At 43.2% G+C, this 14,958-nt stretch overlaps 1 protein-coding gene across 1 annotated transcript in view; it reads left to right on the top strand.

Moving 5' to 3' along the window:
* UTP20 (UTP20 small subunit processome component) overlaps positions 1–14,958 on the top strand; it is a 399,297-nt gene that overhangs the window by 272,282 nt on the left and 112,057 nt on the right. Inside the window, exons 41-44 of the mRNA XM_029599719.1 lie at positions 3,319–3,620; positions 4,442–4,581; positions 4,963–5,119; positions 12,319–12,417. Of these exons, the coding sequence (XP_029455579.1) occupies positions 3,319–3,620; positions 4,442–4,581; positions 4,963–5,119; positions 12,319–12,417 (698 nt within the window). The remainder of the gene's footprint in view (positions 1–3,318; positions 3,621–4,441; positions 4,582–4,962; positions 5,120–12,318; positions 12,418–14,958) is intronic.

Here is a 14,958-nt window from a genome sequence, read left to right as displayed (position 1 = left end):
TTTTTTTCCGGGTGGTCATCCCTCCACATTCTCCCACAGCGATCTCGATGAAATTTAGATAGTTCCTCTAATGCTGTATCATTATTTTTAGGATGGTTAGAGGAACAGGCCCAGAGCAAATGGCTCAAGCGTCCATCTTGGAGGGATGACATCACTTCCCCAGTCTCAGTCCTTCTGATCCAGAAAGCCTTGGAAGAATGCGGACTCCAGAAGTGGAGCACATTGTCTGTCTCACCATTATTAGAGCCCAATGCATCCTGGAAGTGTTGAGAGAAGACTATGTTCTGGAGTTTTCTTCGCATCCCTGCAGATGCCTTGTGGTTTCGCCTCTCAACTCCCTACAGAAGAGGGAGGCAGTGGAGTCTTCCTTAAGGAGCCTATTAAACTTGAAGGCCATAATTCCTGTTCTTGGATTGCAAGAAAATAATGGAATGCTGTTCCATTAGTGACATTTGCGGGTGACTCGTTTCTATATGGAAACTGTGCGTGCTGTAACAATGGCAGTGCAATCAGGGGAATTCTCCCATCTCTAGATGTTTTGGAGGCTTTCTACATATTCCCAGTCATCACAAACATCAATATTTCCTGCAGTGTGCTGTTCTGGGACGTCCTTATCAGTTTCAGGCCTTGCCCTTCTGGCTAGCCACTGCACTTGGGAACTTCTTTAAGGTCATAGTGGTGATAGCGTTTTCCTTCTGCAGGAGCAGCATCTTGGTTCCCCGTATCTGCATTGGAAGAGAGTCACCTGGCTTCTCACATGGCAAGAGCTAGACTGAAAGGTGAACTTGGCCAGGAGCCCCTTATAGTCGCCTCAGATGCTGGAGTATCTTGGCATTCGTGTCATTTCCTATCAGGGCTGAGTGTTTTCGGCCAGGTAGTCACTTTCAAAAGTTGATTGCTCCAGTTCTGATCCTGAGAAGATCTATTTGCCTGACAATGTGACTTTATCTACAGGTCCTAGTTTTGATGGCAGCCATGTTGGGGAGTTTTCCCTGGGCAAAAGTGCACATGCACCTCTTCAGTGCAACTTCCCGGTGGAGTCTGCAGTCTCAGGACTACATGGTGAGGCTTCTCTTGGAGGTGAGCATCCACTGACAGTGGTGGTTGCCAGCAGATCTTCTCAGGAAGGAAATTTCCTTGGAGACACCAGAATGGTAGATGGATCGCTGGGGTACCGAGGAGCTTCAATCGTTTGGAAACAGATGCAGTTAGGCTGGCGCGCTTGTCATTCGTCAGGCTTTTAGAGGCTCGGACAGTCTGGATAATGTCAGAAGGGCATCCATAGTGACGTACTCCTTTCCTCAAGCCAGAACTGAGGGCCCTCAGGTGTCAGAGCATATGGATGTGCTCATGATATGGGCACTGTTGGCCGAGGCCTTTCTGCTCTTGGTGGCATGCTGGGTCACCCTTCTGGCTTTGCTAGCAACTTCAGCCAACCTGAGGTTCCAAGGTCTGTTGCAGGCAGGATTCAAAACTCTGCATATCGATCCAGAGGGGCCGCAGGGCATGGAGCTATATCCTTTCCCGCCATGGCTACTGTTAGGTAGGGTCATGCAAAAGATCGCAAGTCCATCCAAAACTCATGTTTCTGATGGCTCCAGTTTGGCCGGGAGGACATGATAGGCCGATGTGTGAAGGTTTCTAGTTGGCAGTCCTCTCAAGTGGCCGCCCTGGCCGGATCTATTGCACAAGGGACCCATTCTACATGACGATAAGGGTCGATGTTGTCCTTTGGTTATCGAAGCGTGGATATTCTGCAGTGATTCCATCTTGCACTGGGCAGGTATGTTTGTTTCTACGTCTCTGGCTTATGTTAGCATTGGGAATGTTTTCAAGGTCTGGTGTGAAGTTCTCAGCCTCTCAAAGTGTAAATTCCATTAATTTTTGGAAGTTTCACATGGCAGCTCTAGCCTCTCCTAGAGGAGCTTGGTCTTTCCCTCCAGATGTGTGTTGGATCTTGAAGGGAGCTAAGAATTTTTGTCCTCCTTAGTGGCTACCAGTGCCCTTGTTGAACTTTAACCTGGGTCTGGATCCTTGGCGTCTCCTAATTTTTGACAGTTGTGTAGCCTTTCCTTGAAGCTACTTTCCTTAAGGACAGGGTTTTTTTCTGTATGTGATTCTGGGGACAATGCAGTTCCAGACTGTACCTTCTGTTACCAAAAATGGTTTTGAAGTTCCATTTAAATTGGTCTATTTCTCCTGCCCATGCTGAGCAGGAATAGAAATGAGAGGATTGTTTCTTGCATACCTTAGCTGTCAAGTGACATCTGAGATGATTTGGAGGCTACTAAACATTTCATGAAGTCTGATAGATTGTTTCTGCTCCATGGTGGAGGTAAACAAGAGGTACTGACAATGCGGACAACTTTAGCCCATTGAAAAAAGGATGTCATCACAGCCACCTGTGTGCTTGCCAAGATTCTTTTCTCTAAATGACTTAGATCGCATTCCGCTAGGGTTCAGCACTATGGTGGGTGGATACTCGAAATTCGTCTCCGGCCGAGTTTTCCCAGGCAGCGGTGTGGTTTTCTTTCATACCTTCCCAAGCCTTTCACTTGGACGACTGGGCTCTGCAGGGCACCGCTTTTGTGCATGCAGTCTTAACTGGACTATGGGCAGCCTCCCACCCTGTTCGGGAGTGGCCTTTGTACATCGCACTTGTGGATATTGTCTGCCCAAGTGCAGAGAAAGGAGAAATTACTACTTACCTGATAATTCCCTTTCCTGTAAGGAGAGCAGGCCAATCCACAACTTGTCCTCGGCTGCCAGTTTTTTGCCTCTGTTTGCTTTTTAGGTGTGGGTATTGCAGAGGTTTGTTTCTGCTATTCATTGGAGGACTGGTAAGTGTTTTACCCGGTCCCTCAGTTTAGTGAACGTCAATTCTTTGATCTACACTCAATATTCTCTATGGGTTGGAAGCATGAGTGATTGATTGTTGTTAATCATTTCAGTATAATCAGTTTATCCACAGTTTGGTTTTTCCAGAAAATACTGGTGGGCAGATATCGGGGCAGAGCTATATATCCATGACGTCAGCTTTTACTCCAACTCCTTCTGTTGGTAGAGATGTATAACCCACTTGTGAGGATTGGCTTGCTTTCCTTAGAGGAAAGGAAATTATCAGTTAAGTAGTAATTTCTCCTTTTATTAGATTCACCAAAATGGCAGTGTTGTTTCCTGCTCGACCAGTTTCAGCTTATGTGCTATTTTGTTGAGGTCTGCTTTCCATTAGTGTTTATATAACATTCCCTGAGTTTTGCCACTTGTGTTTCAATGTGACTCTGTTCCTGCATTTATTCAGTATATCTTAAATTCCAGGCACCAGGGACATTGAGCTAGACGCAGAGGATGAAGCCATGGACTTAGAACTGGATGGGGAAGAGGAGAAAGGAGAAGGGGAAAAGGCACTGGATGAAAAGGAGGATCCAGGTGAAACTGGGTTACCCCAACAGGAGACAGACTTGGTGGCAGCTGAAGAGTCCAGAGACATCCAGAAAGCTCCAAAATCCTTTTCTTCACTGCCGAGGAACAAAGAAGAGCTAGAAGATCTGATTCAACATATTCAACAAACCGTGACTGATAATATTTTACCCAAGCTGCAGAAGTGTCTCACCGCAAAGGTGAAGAGCAGCTTGTCCATGCACTTATGCTTTGATCTTGAATTCAGATGCTTTTGTGTGTTTACCCAATAGTCTGTTCCCTGAAATATCTGATCTTTCAAAGCACTTTAGTAAAAATGCATTTAACTTTTGAGAAATATGTGAGGGAATTTGTTGGATATTAAGAAGTTAATATTCAAAAGATTTATCCAGCTAACGTTGGGAGTTAGCTGAACAAATCTGCGGGGTTGGAAGAGTATCTCCCTGCTGAATGGGAACATTTTGTCCAAGAAACCTGTTGCTCATATAAAATTTACCCAGATAAAATGAAGTGGAGCTGGGAGTGTTCCTGGAGCACAGTTACACTTCAGCCGGGTAAGTCTGGTTGAAGCGATCACTTTTTCTAAAGTTACCTGGGCATATTAGTAGCACTTTTACTTGGATAAGAGCCACTGAATACCAGGAACTGTTATCTGGTAACTTTGCTGTTTACTGAGCTTTTGAATATGGACCTCTAAATGAATGTTATGGCTGATGAGTCTGGTCATGATGTCTTAATATTTTATGTGCTGAGCTTATTATATGTGGTGATTTTATTGCAATCTGCCTTGGAAATTCCTGGTAAACTGGAAAGATGGATTAGACAATTTTAAATTTAAAAAACTGAGGCATTTCAGCTTGCCCATCACCAGGCGTCCCAACACTAATGTAAGTGTTATACACCTCCAGACAAAGAAACTTAACTTGCAAAGTAATACCTGATAACTTAATGTGCAAATATTGCTTTGTAAAATGAGGATTATGCACAGATCCCAAATAATGTTTTTCCGCTGATGCTGCAGGTGAAGAGGGATGAGGAACATAAGCTGGTGAAGTCCAAGGTGGTGAATGAGGAAGAAGTGGTCCGAGTTCCTTTAGCATTTGCATTGGTCAAGTTAATGCAGTCTCTCCCACAAGAGGTCATGGAAGCTCATTTGCCAAGGTACCATCATCGTCTTAGCATTCTGGAAGGAATTTTTTTAAAGCTCTGGATCCTTAAGAAACAAGAAAAAAGTCACCTGTGGTCGTCACCTCACCTCATCCCAGTAATAATGTGATTATGCATGCAGTGCGGTGGATTGCATAAGGTGCTGATTTGTTTCCATGGGTCTGCTCGATTCTGTCCCTGGGCTTTGTGTAAGCACACGAGCTTATTAAGATACCCTTTGTCCCTACGTTTGAGTAGGTTGTTCTTTTGTTTATTTTTGTATGTCTTCCCGCAGTTAGAGGCATTATCTGTGACTGTAACCCAGCTTGGAGAGTCTTTCTGGACAGGTGGTTTGCAAATTGTTAAATTTAAGTTTTTACTGCTTTCTGTCTGAAGTATTCTGCTGAAAGTCTGCACGCTCCTAAGGAACAGGGCACAGGAAATCCGAGACATTGCGCGGAACACGCTTACAAAAATCCTGGCGACTTTGGGTGCCCGCTACCTGCAATACATTCTAAAAGAAATGCAGACAGTACTTGTCAAAGGGTATCAGGTAACTGCTTCTTTCTTCTTTATGTGTGTGTGTTTGAGAAGTGGTGAAGAATGGTGGACTAAAAGGGTGAATAGTGTTATTTAGGGTAATGAAACTTGAGCCTAAGAAATTATTTTAAGCTTTAATAACAATATACGGGCCTATTTTCTAAATGGTGTTACTGTTAACACTTGTTAAACGCTTGCATTAGGGTAATAGTAACACAAAACTTTTGTCGATTTGTATTTTTGCGTTAACATTTTAAATCGGCTGATGAATGTAGAAAAGTATGCTTATCAGCTCATTGAAATTTAATGCAGGTTGCGTTATCACAAAATACCATGCTAATGCAAAGCTTTAACTACACCTCTATAAATCTGTAGCTGCAAGTATTTTTGTGTTGCAAGTGTTCTGTAATGCATGTTTAATGTATGGTACTGCAGTGCTTTACCACAGGGGTAAGCAAACTTTTTAAGCTGCAACCCCTAAGATGGGTTTCTATTCACACATATACACGCACGCACATATGTGAAGGGTATTCACGAGGTATCCATGCTGCCAGCCAGTGACTGAAAGCCCTAGTTCCCTGTATGTACCCAGATCAGTTTAGACTCCTGGGTTTTGCCTTCCCTCCAGCAGATGGAGACAGAGAAAGGTTTACTGACACTTAACATGAGACGCCACCAGCAGTCCCTCAGTATTTCTCGATCTCCAGCAGATGGTGGAGGTGCAGATCCTGCAGTCTACAGTCTGAAAAAAAAAAGAAAAAGAAACCTCAAACACCAGTTTTGCTTGACTCCCAGGGGGTTGTTAGGTCTTGATGGGGCCATCCCCTCTGGTTCGTGAGGCGGACGAGCAGAGGGTAGGGACCCTTGGTTGCTCAGTCCTTTGTTGCTGGACAGGGTAGAAAGCTGGAAATTCTAGTTCCCTCACCCTGAAGGAGGAACAGAGCCTGCTGCCAGTCTTCTGTCAAGGGAAGTGCTAATTGTCTTTGATTCCCTGTTTAAAGTTTTTGTTTAAAGCTTTGTATTAAAAAAAAAAAAAAGTCTTCAGCTAAGAGACAGATGTTGCATGAGGCCAACAATACCCCTTCTTTCTGCAGTGTGGGAACAGCAGCCATTTTGTCTGCTGTTCCCACAGAGCAGAGAGTGCTGGTTGATCAGGCTTCTTTCCCTCCTCTGTTGTCTCCTGCTAGAAATGACTTCAGTAGTGCCCGAGAAGGGTCTGAGGAGGCAGATGGCTCCCCAGAGGTGGAGTCTAATGAAGGGGACATGTTTTTTCCTGAATTTGTGCTATCCGTGCACAAAGCCTTTCTGGTCAGGAAAGAGGCAGGGAGAAATCTTCTTGTCCTGTGGAGATGCCTTATCCCTCCAAAGTGCGAAAAGTGAATCCTTTGGAGGGTACAGAGGCTCCTTTTCACCCAGGCAAAAGAAAATGGTGCCCAGACGTGCTTTTGGGGGCAGAAGCCCCAGACTCTGGGGAGAATGTAGAGGGGTAATCCCTTGCCAGACATTCCAGGAGATGAGGATATGGGAGAAGATCCAGGAGAAATTTGGGAGATCCCTGTGTCAGAGGGGGATGATCTTAAAGTAGTAAGGCTATTCTGTAAGGAGGAGCAGTTCTCCTTGATTTCCCAGGTTCTAAGGGTACTGGGGATAAAGGAGGTGGAGTTGGAATCAGAGCATGAAAATGAAAAACCTCATTGAGGAGTTGGTGGGCCCGTTAAGGTGTTCCTATTATACTGTACGGTCAAGAAGCTAGTCTTCAGGGAATAGGACACTCTTGAGGCAGGCTTGAAGTTTGGCAGAGCCATGGCAAAGCTGTATTAGTTGCTGGAAGAAGCCTTGGAACTGTTATTTATTTTATTTAAAGGATTTATATACCGGAAGTTCCTGTATAATATACATATCACCCCGGTTTACAAGGAACAGAAACTATCGCTTCATTTAGCGGTTTACATTGAACAGATTAATCAAAGTAACAAATTAGTATATATTGCTAAACAGTTAATAAATAACATGCGAGTTAATAAATAAATAAATAAAAGGGTTATATGTTTGTCAACATGATTATATGTATATATGATTATATAATAAATAAATAACATGATTATATGATTAAGTACAATGCATTCACCTTAGGTAACTGTTAGTTACCTAAGGTGAATGCTTTGGTCTTGGTGGACACCAAAAAGATGACTATTCCGGTAGCAGGCAGTGCAGCCCTTAAGGGTTTCCAGAATCAGAAGATAGAGATCCATCTCATGAAACCGTTTGAGATTTCATCCCTGGGCATTAGAGCAGCTGTGTATAGTAGTTTTATAGGTGTTGGGTCCTAAAGCTCCCGATGAAGAGGCAAGGGCCTCTGTTGGTAAAGGAATTACAGCACTTGGAGCAGGGTTAGCCTTTATTGCGGATGCTCTGTATGATTTGCGTAGTACATCCACTTGGAGTCGGTGGTCAATACCAGGGAATTGCTTTGTCTGGTCCAAAATGCAACTTGGCAGCCTTCCTTTTAAGGGCAAGCTGTTGTTTGGTGATGGCCAGGAGGATCTGGTAAAGCACCTTGGGGAATCCAAGGGGCATAATTTGCCAGAGGACAAGCCTAAGGGGAATTGAAAGTTTTTCACAAACAGACAAAGGTACAGAGAAGACAGGCGATACTGGCCGGGGAAGGCTATAATAGACCGCAGTCCTTTCGAGGGACTGGAAAGTCATTGGGAATGGCTCCAGTGCCAGCATCGAAGCCCTAAAGGTTGATAAGGAAATGTACTCGGTTCACTCTTCGATGGTGTATGTTGGAGGGCTCTTGGCCCTCTTTTATGATTAGGCCAAGCTAACAATGGACCAGTGGGTCCTATCTGTCATAAGTGTTGGCTACGCCTTAGAATTTGCAGGTATGGTATGCAATGCCTTCATGATATCGCCTTGTGGATCAGGTCACAAGGTCACTGTGGTCTGAACCACTCTAGAGTGACTCCAGAAATTGGGTGCCATTGTTCCTGTTCTTCAAGGGGAACAGGGATGGGCAGATAGTCTATCTACTTCATGGTTCCAAAGAAGGAGGGCACATTTCATTCCATCTTGGACTTGAAGGCAAATGCAGCGCTACAGGTACCCCATTTTTGGATGAAAACTCCGTTATTGCAGCAGTCAGACAAGGCAAATTCTTGGCATGTCTCAATCTCACAGAGGCTTATCTGCACATTCCTATCCAGGAGGAGCATGAAAGTTTCCTCAGATTTGTGGTACTAGAAGAGCACTTTGTTCCAGGTTCTTCCTTTTGTTTTCACAACAGCACCACACACATTTACCAAGGTGATGATGGTCATGGCAGTGGCCTTTCTCAGAGAAGGCATTCCTTTCCATCTGTCTCTAGATGATTGGTTTATCTGGACAAAATCATAGGAGCTTTGCTGTCTGTCAGTCCAGAAGGTGATGCAATAGTTACAGTCCTTGGCCTGTTGTAAATTTGGCAAAGAGCCATATAGTTCCTTTGCAAACCTTGGAATACCTGGAAGCACATTTCAAGACCAAGGTGTGTTCCTCACTATGGAACAGATAAAGGATCAAGTTCATCGGTTGTTGCATCTTCGGAACGCCAAGATCTGGGATTACTTGCAAGTCCTTGGCTCAATGGCTTCTACTCTGGATCTCGTGCCCTGGGTATTTTCTCATATGCACCCCTTCAGAAGGTGTTACTGTTGTGCTGGAATCCTCAGTTGGAGGATTTCAGGCATCATCTGCCCCTGTTTGGGGATGCCAGATGAAGTCTGTCTTGGTGGTCTCCTCAGGCCAATTTGGATAGGGGAATTGACCTGGACATTCCAGATTGAATTGTGGTAACAATGGATGCCAGTCTGACTGGTTGGGGAGCCATACATCAGAAGTGAATATTGCAAGGACTCTGGCTATCGGTAGAAGTATCCTGGTCCATCAACCATCTTGAGACCAGAGCCATTTGGTTGGCACTGATCACTTTTCTGCCATTGATTCGCAATTGAGCAATGTGTGCGCTATCCAACAATGCGACAATGGTGGCCTACATCACATGTCAGGGGGGCACAAGTTGTTTCTTTGGGCAGAGCGTCATCCTCTGATTATTTCAGCTTCACACATGGCAAGTGGAAGAAGTACAAGCAAATTTTCTCAGCAGATACACGTTAGATTCTGGAGAATGGAAGTTGTCGAATGAGTCTCTTATTCGCTCAAGGTGGAGAGTTCCTCAAGTGGAATTTATGGCATCAAGGAACAACACCAAAGCTCAATGATTCTTCAGTTGCAGAAGGGTATTCAGAGTAGAGGGGCTAGGCACACTCTCTCAGCCATGACCACAGGGGAGACTACTGCACCTGTTTTCCCCATGGCCATTGATAGGCAAGGTTCTGCGACATATCGAAACATCAAGTGATCTGGTGGAACCAAAATGCCTTCTGCACCCATGGTTTGCAGATTTGGTGAACTTGGTGTTGGATGGGCCTTTGAGGCTGGGACATCTTTCTGGATTACTTCCTCAAGGTCCAATTTGTTGGGAACAGGCAGATCATTACTGTCTCACAGCCTGGCTTTTGAGCAGAGGCAGTCTAGATTAAAGGGATATTTGAAGGAAATGATTTCTACCTTCAAGCGAGGAGAGCTTCAATGTCCTTGGCGTATATGTGGAAAGATTTTGAGGAATAGTGTCTCGAGCAGGGTTTCTATTTGGCTCAGGCATCTGCCCAAAGATTCTTTCTCTCTTGCAGAGAGGCTTGATGTAGGCTTGAATTCCCTTAAGGTGCAAGTGGCGCAATTGTCTTGTTATAGAGGGAAGGTGCATCGTTCTTCCTTAGCTTCTCACCTGGACAGTGTTTGTTTTCTCAAGAGAGTGAAACGCTTGCATCCACCGTAAGGACAGTTTGTCCTCCTTGGAATCTTAATTTGGTTTTGCAAGTTCTGTCTGTGTAAAGCACATTTTGAGCCTGTGAGATCATCTTTGAATGATCTCACTTTAAAGACTGTCTTCTTAGTGGCTATTTGTTCAGCAAGGCATATTTTGGAATTACAGGCATTGTCAGTCAAGTAGGGATCCTTTCCTTCCCAAGGTGGTCTGCACTTTTCATTTGAGCCAGTTAGTGGAGTTGCCAGGTTCTTTGGACCGGGAATTGCTTTTGTTGGATACACAACAGATCCTTTTACTCTATTTAAAGGTTACCAATATCTTTCACAAAATAGACCTTCTGTTTGTGCTATTTGGGGACCTTAATAAGGGGGAGATGGTGTCGAAGGCAACCACTTCCTTATGGTTAAAGGAGGCAATCACATCGACTTATATAAGCAAGTGATTGCCAGTCCCTGTTGGTCTTCGGGTGTGTTCTACTAGGGCGCATTCTATGTTCTGGGCCAAATATCAGTTGGTTTCACTGTAGGAGATCTGTTGGGCAGTGATGTGATCTTCATTGCATGCTGTTGCCAGGCATTACATACAGGCTGGATGTTCGAGCTCCAGATTCAGCCCATGTTGATGAAAGTATATTACTAGAGGGTCTTTCAAATTCCCACCCAGTTTGAGAGAGCTTGATAACATCCCACTCATCTGGACTGATCAGGGGACAAAGAGGAAAGGAAAATTGGTTTTTACCTGCTAATTTTCGTTTCTTTAGTCCCACAGGTCAATCCAGAGTCCTTTCCTATGTATTTGACGATGGCTCTGTATTCTATGTATAATTATGTTACAGTTCTTGGCAGTTCAGGTTACTCTACACACCAGAGTCTTTTCAGTCTTGTGGTTCTCGTTCTCCTGCTCGTTTAAGGATGGAGGGGATAGTTATAGTTCATATTGTTCATTTGCTTGGATATATTTATACTGAGTGACTGTAGGTGGCACACTGGCTTAAGTACCATGGTACAGCAAAGCTTTTATTCTCTGTCTCCATCTACTAGTTGGGAAGAAAAACCCAATCATCTGGCCTGATCTGTGGGACTAAAGGAGCAACAATTAGCAGGTAAGAACCAATTTTCCTTTCATGTATTTTAACAAATAGGCTCCATAGTGTTGCAAAAATCATAAGGCGACGAGATCTCTTCCCCAAGGATTTTTGTTACCTTCGTTTTTCAGTACATGGTGGTAGGGTGACTTGGTTATGGGCACACAGTGAGGGCAAAGGATTCATGGCTCTGAACGTACACCTCTGTTCTTTAGTGCCATCATGGTGGCCGAGAAGCTCCGGGGATCACTAGCTCTGCCCCCTGAGTAGATTACAACAGGGATTGTTGATGAATCATAATGAGGGTTCCCTAAATTGTTCACGTACAATTTTGACCAGATTAAACATTTTTGGGGTTTTGTTTTGTTTTGTTTTTTTTGTTGTTTGTTGTTTTGGGGTGGTTTTTTTTTTAAGAAAGACATAGTATTCAAGAGCAGCATGTCTGGGATATTCATGGGGAAGGTCATTTTTAAAATGTTTTAGGCATGAACAAAGCACCATATTCCCTCCTCATCCTGAATTTCCAATTCTGCAGGAGTTTCCTTCTGAAAATTATCTCTACAGGGATAGTCTCAAAGTTGCTCTCTAAACCAAGGTTTGCTATTCTATAGAGTTGAAAGCATGCAATCACAAATGTATACATGACTTTAGGTAACTTTTGGCTACATTTCTGTACTATGGATTTTTTTCATACATGGAACATCCTCCCAGTGTAGGTGGTGGAGACAAAATAGTATCCAAATTCAAGAAAGCATAGGATAACCAAGGGAGATCTCTGAGGCAGAGATGAGAATTATAAAGTTAAATTAGTTGGGTGGCTGGGCAGATTAGGTAGGCCATTTGGTGATTTTCTGCGTCATGTTGCTATATTTGTGTCTATTTTTAAGGATATAATAACCTGTTGAGGAAAAAATCATATTTTATACTCTGACCCATAATGTTTTGTGATTGGTGGTCTTGACTGAGGGACTCTGGTATGCAAGAGCCACTCTCTACCAACTCTTGTCCATTAACAGCTCAACCACCAGCAACCAGTTTACGCCCAGTGCTGGAGATGAGCATTCCCCATTAACCCATACTCTACCCTCAAACCTGAAAGCGGGGATGATAAAAAGTTGATGAGCATTTCTGCTGTTTTAGAAGGTGTTTTTAATGTAATATGAAATGATTGTATGAGCATATTTTGTATGTGTATCTGAATAAGACTCTGCTTACATTTAGAGGGAAAGTTTTAATCTTGACCCATCTTTCATCGTAGGTCCATGTACTAACGTTCACTATCAACTTGCTGCTGAAAGGAAGTCGCGGCAGCCTGCAGAGCGGAGATTTGGATTCCTGCCTGGACATTCTGGTGGAGGTGAGAATTAGAACTTGAAACAGTAACCAGGGCACGCAGAAGATAAATATTCACCTTTTAGCTGCACCCGGTGCTCTCCTTTCATTTTCTGCAGATCTGCACCTGATTCGGTAGCAAATGTATTCAGGAACTAGTAAGATGTTCATAAAAAAGAGATGAAACTCTTCTGTGATATGATGGCACAAAATTTCAAGCTGTGCTCTACATATTAGAACATGAGAAATTAAAAACTGGGTGGGTGGGTGATATCTACTATTCCTCCTTTAATTCTAAAAATCGAGCAGTTTATATATTCATTGACAAAAATGTACCTTTACAGGTTCATAGGTCCCAGAGCAACCCTGATGGGAGATATGTTATGCTTGATTGTTCTCTGTATGGGAATAAGTTCACCTTGGTTAATGTGTACGGGCTCAATCGAGATCAGGCTGCCTTTTATAAGTGCCTGCTGGATGATCTTGTTAACTTTGGCTGTGTTTCACTCTGCATGGGTGGTGACTGGAATGTGTGTATGATCCCCTTGCTAGATAGGTCTTAATATGCCTTCCACTCTGGTACAGTATGGGCTCGCTGACAGTGAGCTGGTCCCTACTCTAAAACTCATTGATATATGGAGGCGCGCTCACCCTCAGGACAGGGATTACCCGTTTTACTCTTCTCCGCACAGGTCTTACAGTAGGTTAGATTTTTTTTTTATGCTCCCCTAATTTTCTTGCTAGGGCTGTGGATTGTACCATCTTGCCTTGTGTAATTGTGGATCACAGTTCTGTCAGGTTAGCCTTCCACCCTGCATAGGCTCAGCCCCATGCCTCCTTGTGGAGACTGAATACTTACTTGTTGGGGAAATTGGAATTTTGAGAGTTGATAACTAAAGCTGTGTGGGAATTTAATGAATTTAATCCCGAAGCTGATTACATGCCAGTCCTCAGATGGGAAGCGCTTACAGCTTTCCTTAGGGGGAAGAATATTAACTATGCTAGTTATAATCTGAAACAAGAAAAGAGGTGAATGGCAGACTTGCTAACTGAGATTGCAATGCTTTGAGGCTCAACATAAAAGGGATTACCTGCCTAAGACATATAAAAAAAATTTGAGTTAGCCCACAGGGAGTTGTATTTCTTTGAAACAGCTAAAACTGAGCAGGCGTTTAAATTTACTAGACTCTGTTATTATGAACACGGTAACAGGGTGAGTACTTTGCTAGCAAGGGTAGTAAAGAAAAGGCAAGGGAAATCACACATCGTGACTTTACATACTTCTGAGGGTTCACTTACTGCTGACCTTCAGGACCTGGAATGCTTTTTGGTACAATATTTTTCTACTTTGTACTCTGAGGCCAGCCCGCCTGCCGAAGGGTTTATCCAGCAGTTCCTTGATAGCATTGTTCTCCCTGAGTTGGGCGAGGTGTAGCAGAAAATGTTGGAGGAACCTATTACTCTTTCAGAGATTCAATTGGCTATTAAATCTCTCCTGGGAGGGAAATGTCCAGGGCCCGATGGATATTACATCGATTTTTAAATTTTTTTTTATTTTTATCATTTTAACAATAAACAGCAAGATACATCTCACTTAATGAAAACGAAAAAGCAGTTCAATACATTTGAAAAATTAATAATTACATTCTAACATACTTCCAGAACCATGCAATTGCCCTTAAAGAAATCAGTACCAAGGGGCGAAATCAAGGGAAGACATTTAAAGAAAAACAGCATTGCATATAAAAGGCAATTAACATGACTAGTAAGGCAGTCATATACATTTAAAGATTCTCTACACTAGCTTTATTCACGGAGGTAATAACAACCCTCCTAGCATTAAGTAAAGATTTTAACTGCTCAGGATAAAAAAAGATAAAGCATTCTGTTGGAGATTTAACAACACACTTGCAAGGATATTTCAGAACAAATGAAAATCCCATAGCCACTATTTGAGCTCTTAGTGCTAAGAAATCTAGTCTCCTGTCCTGCGTGACCAGAGTAAAATCGGGATAAACACATATCTGTAAGCCCCGAAAGGGCATTTCCATATTCCTAAAATATCTTTTCATTATCTCACTAACATCCCTCTCCGTAATAAATGAAACCATTAATGTAGCACATTCATAGAATTCAGAAGTGGAATCCTCCAAGAATTGGGTCAAATTCCCTTTATCTGCACTATTTTGAAGGATATCTCTATTCTTTGCTGTTACAGGTAAATAGAAAATCTTATTTTCCTAGTGTGTAGCAGATGGACTCAGGACCAATGGGTATAATGTGCTCCTGATAGCAGTTGGAGACGGAGTCAGATTTCAATCTGACGTCAGCACTACATATACCCCTGCAGGAAGCTCTACTCTTCAGTATTTCTCCATCTCAATAGCAGTTTGGGACTCTACACACGCTTGCAGTGTTAGAAAATCCAAACCCAAAGAAGAAAGAAAACTCTAAAATCTTTCCTCTACAAGACGGCCCCGCTCTCCTGCAGTGATACCTTAGGGTCCCTCCCCCAGTCGAGAATTCCTGAGGTGATTTCCGAGATCCCTCAGAGGGAAGCCTCGGT

This window comes from Rhinatrema bivittatum, chromosome 4, assembly GCF_901001135.1.
Source record: "Rhinatrema bivittatum chromosome 4, aRhiBiv1.1, whole genome shotgun sequence".
NCBI classification, from domain to species: Eukaryota; Metazoa; Chordata; class Amphibia; order Gymnophiona; family Rhinatrematidae; genus Rhinatrema; species Rhinatrema bivittatum.
This window is presented reverse-complemented; position numbering and strand designations above follow the sequence as displayed.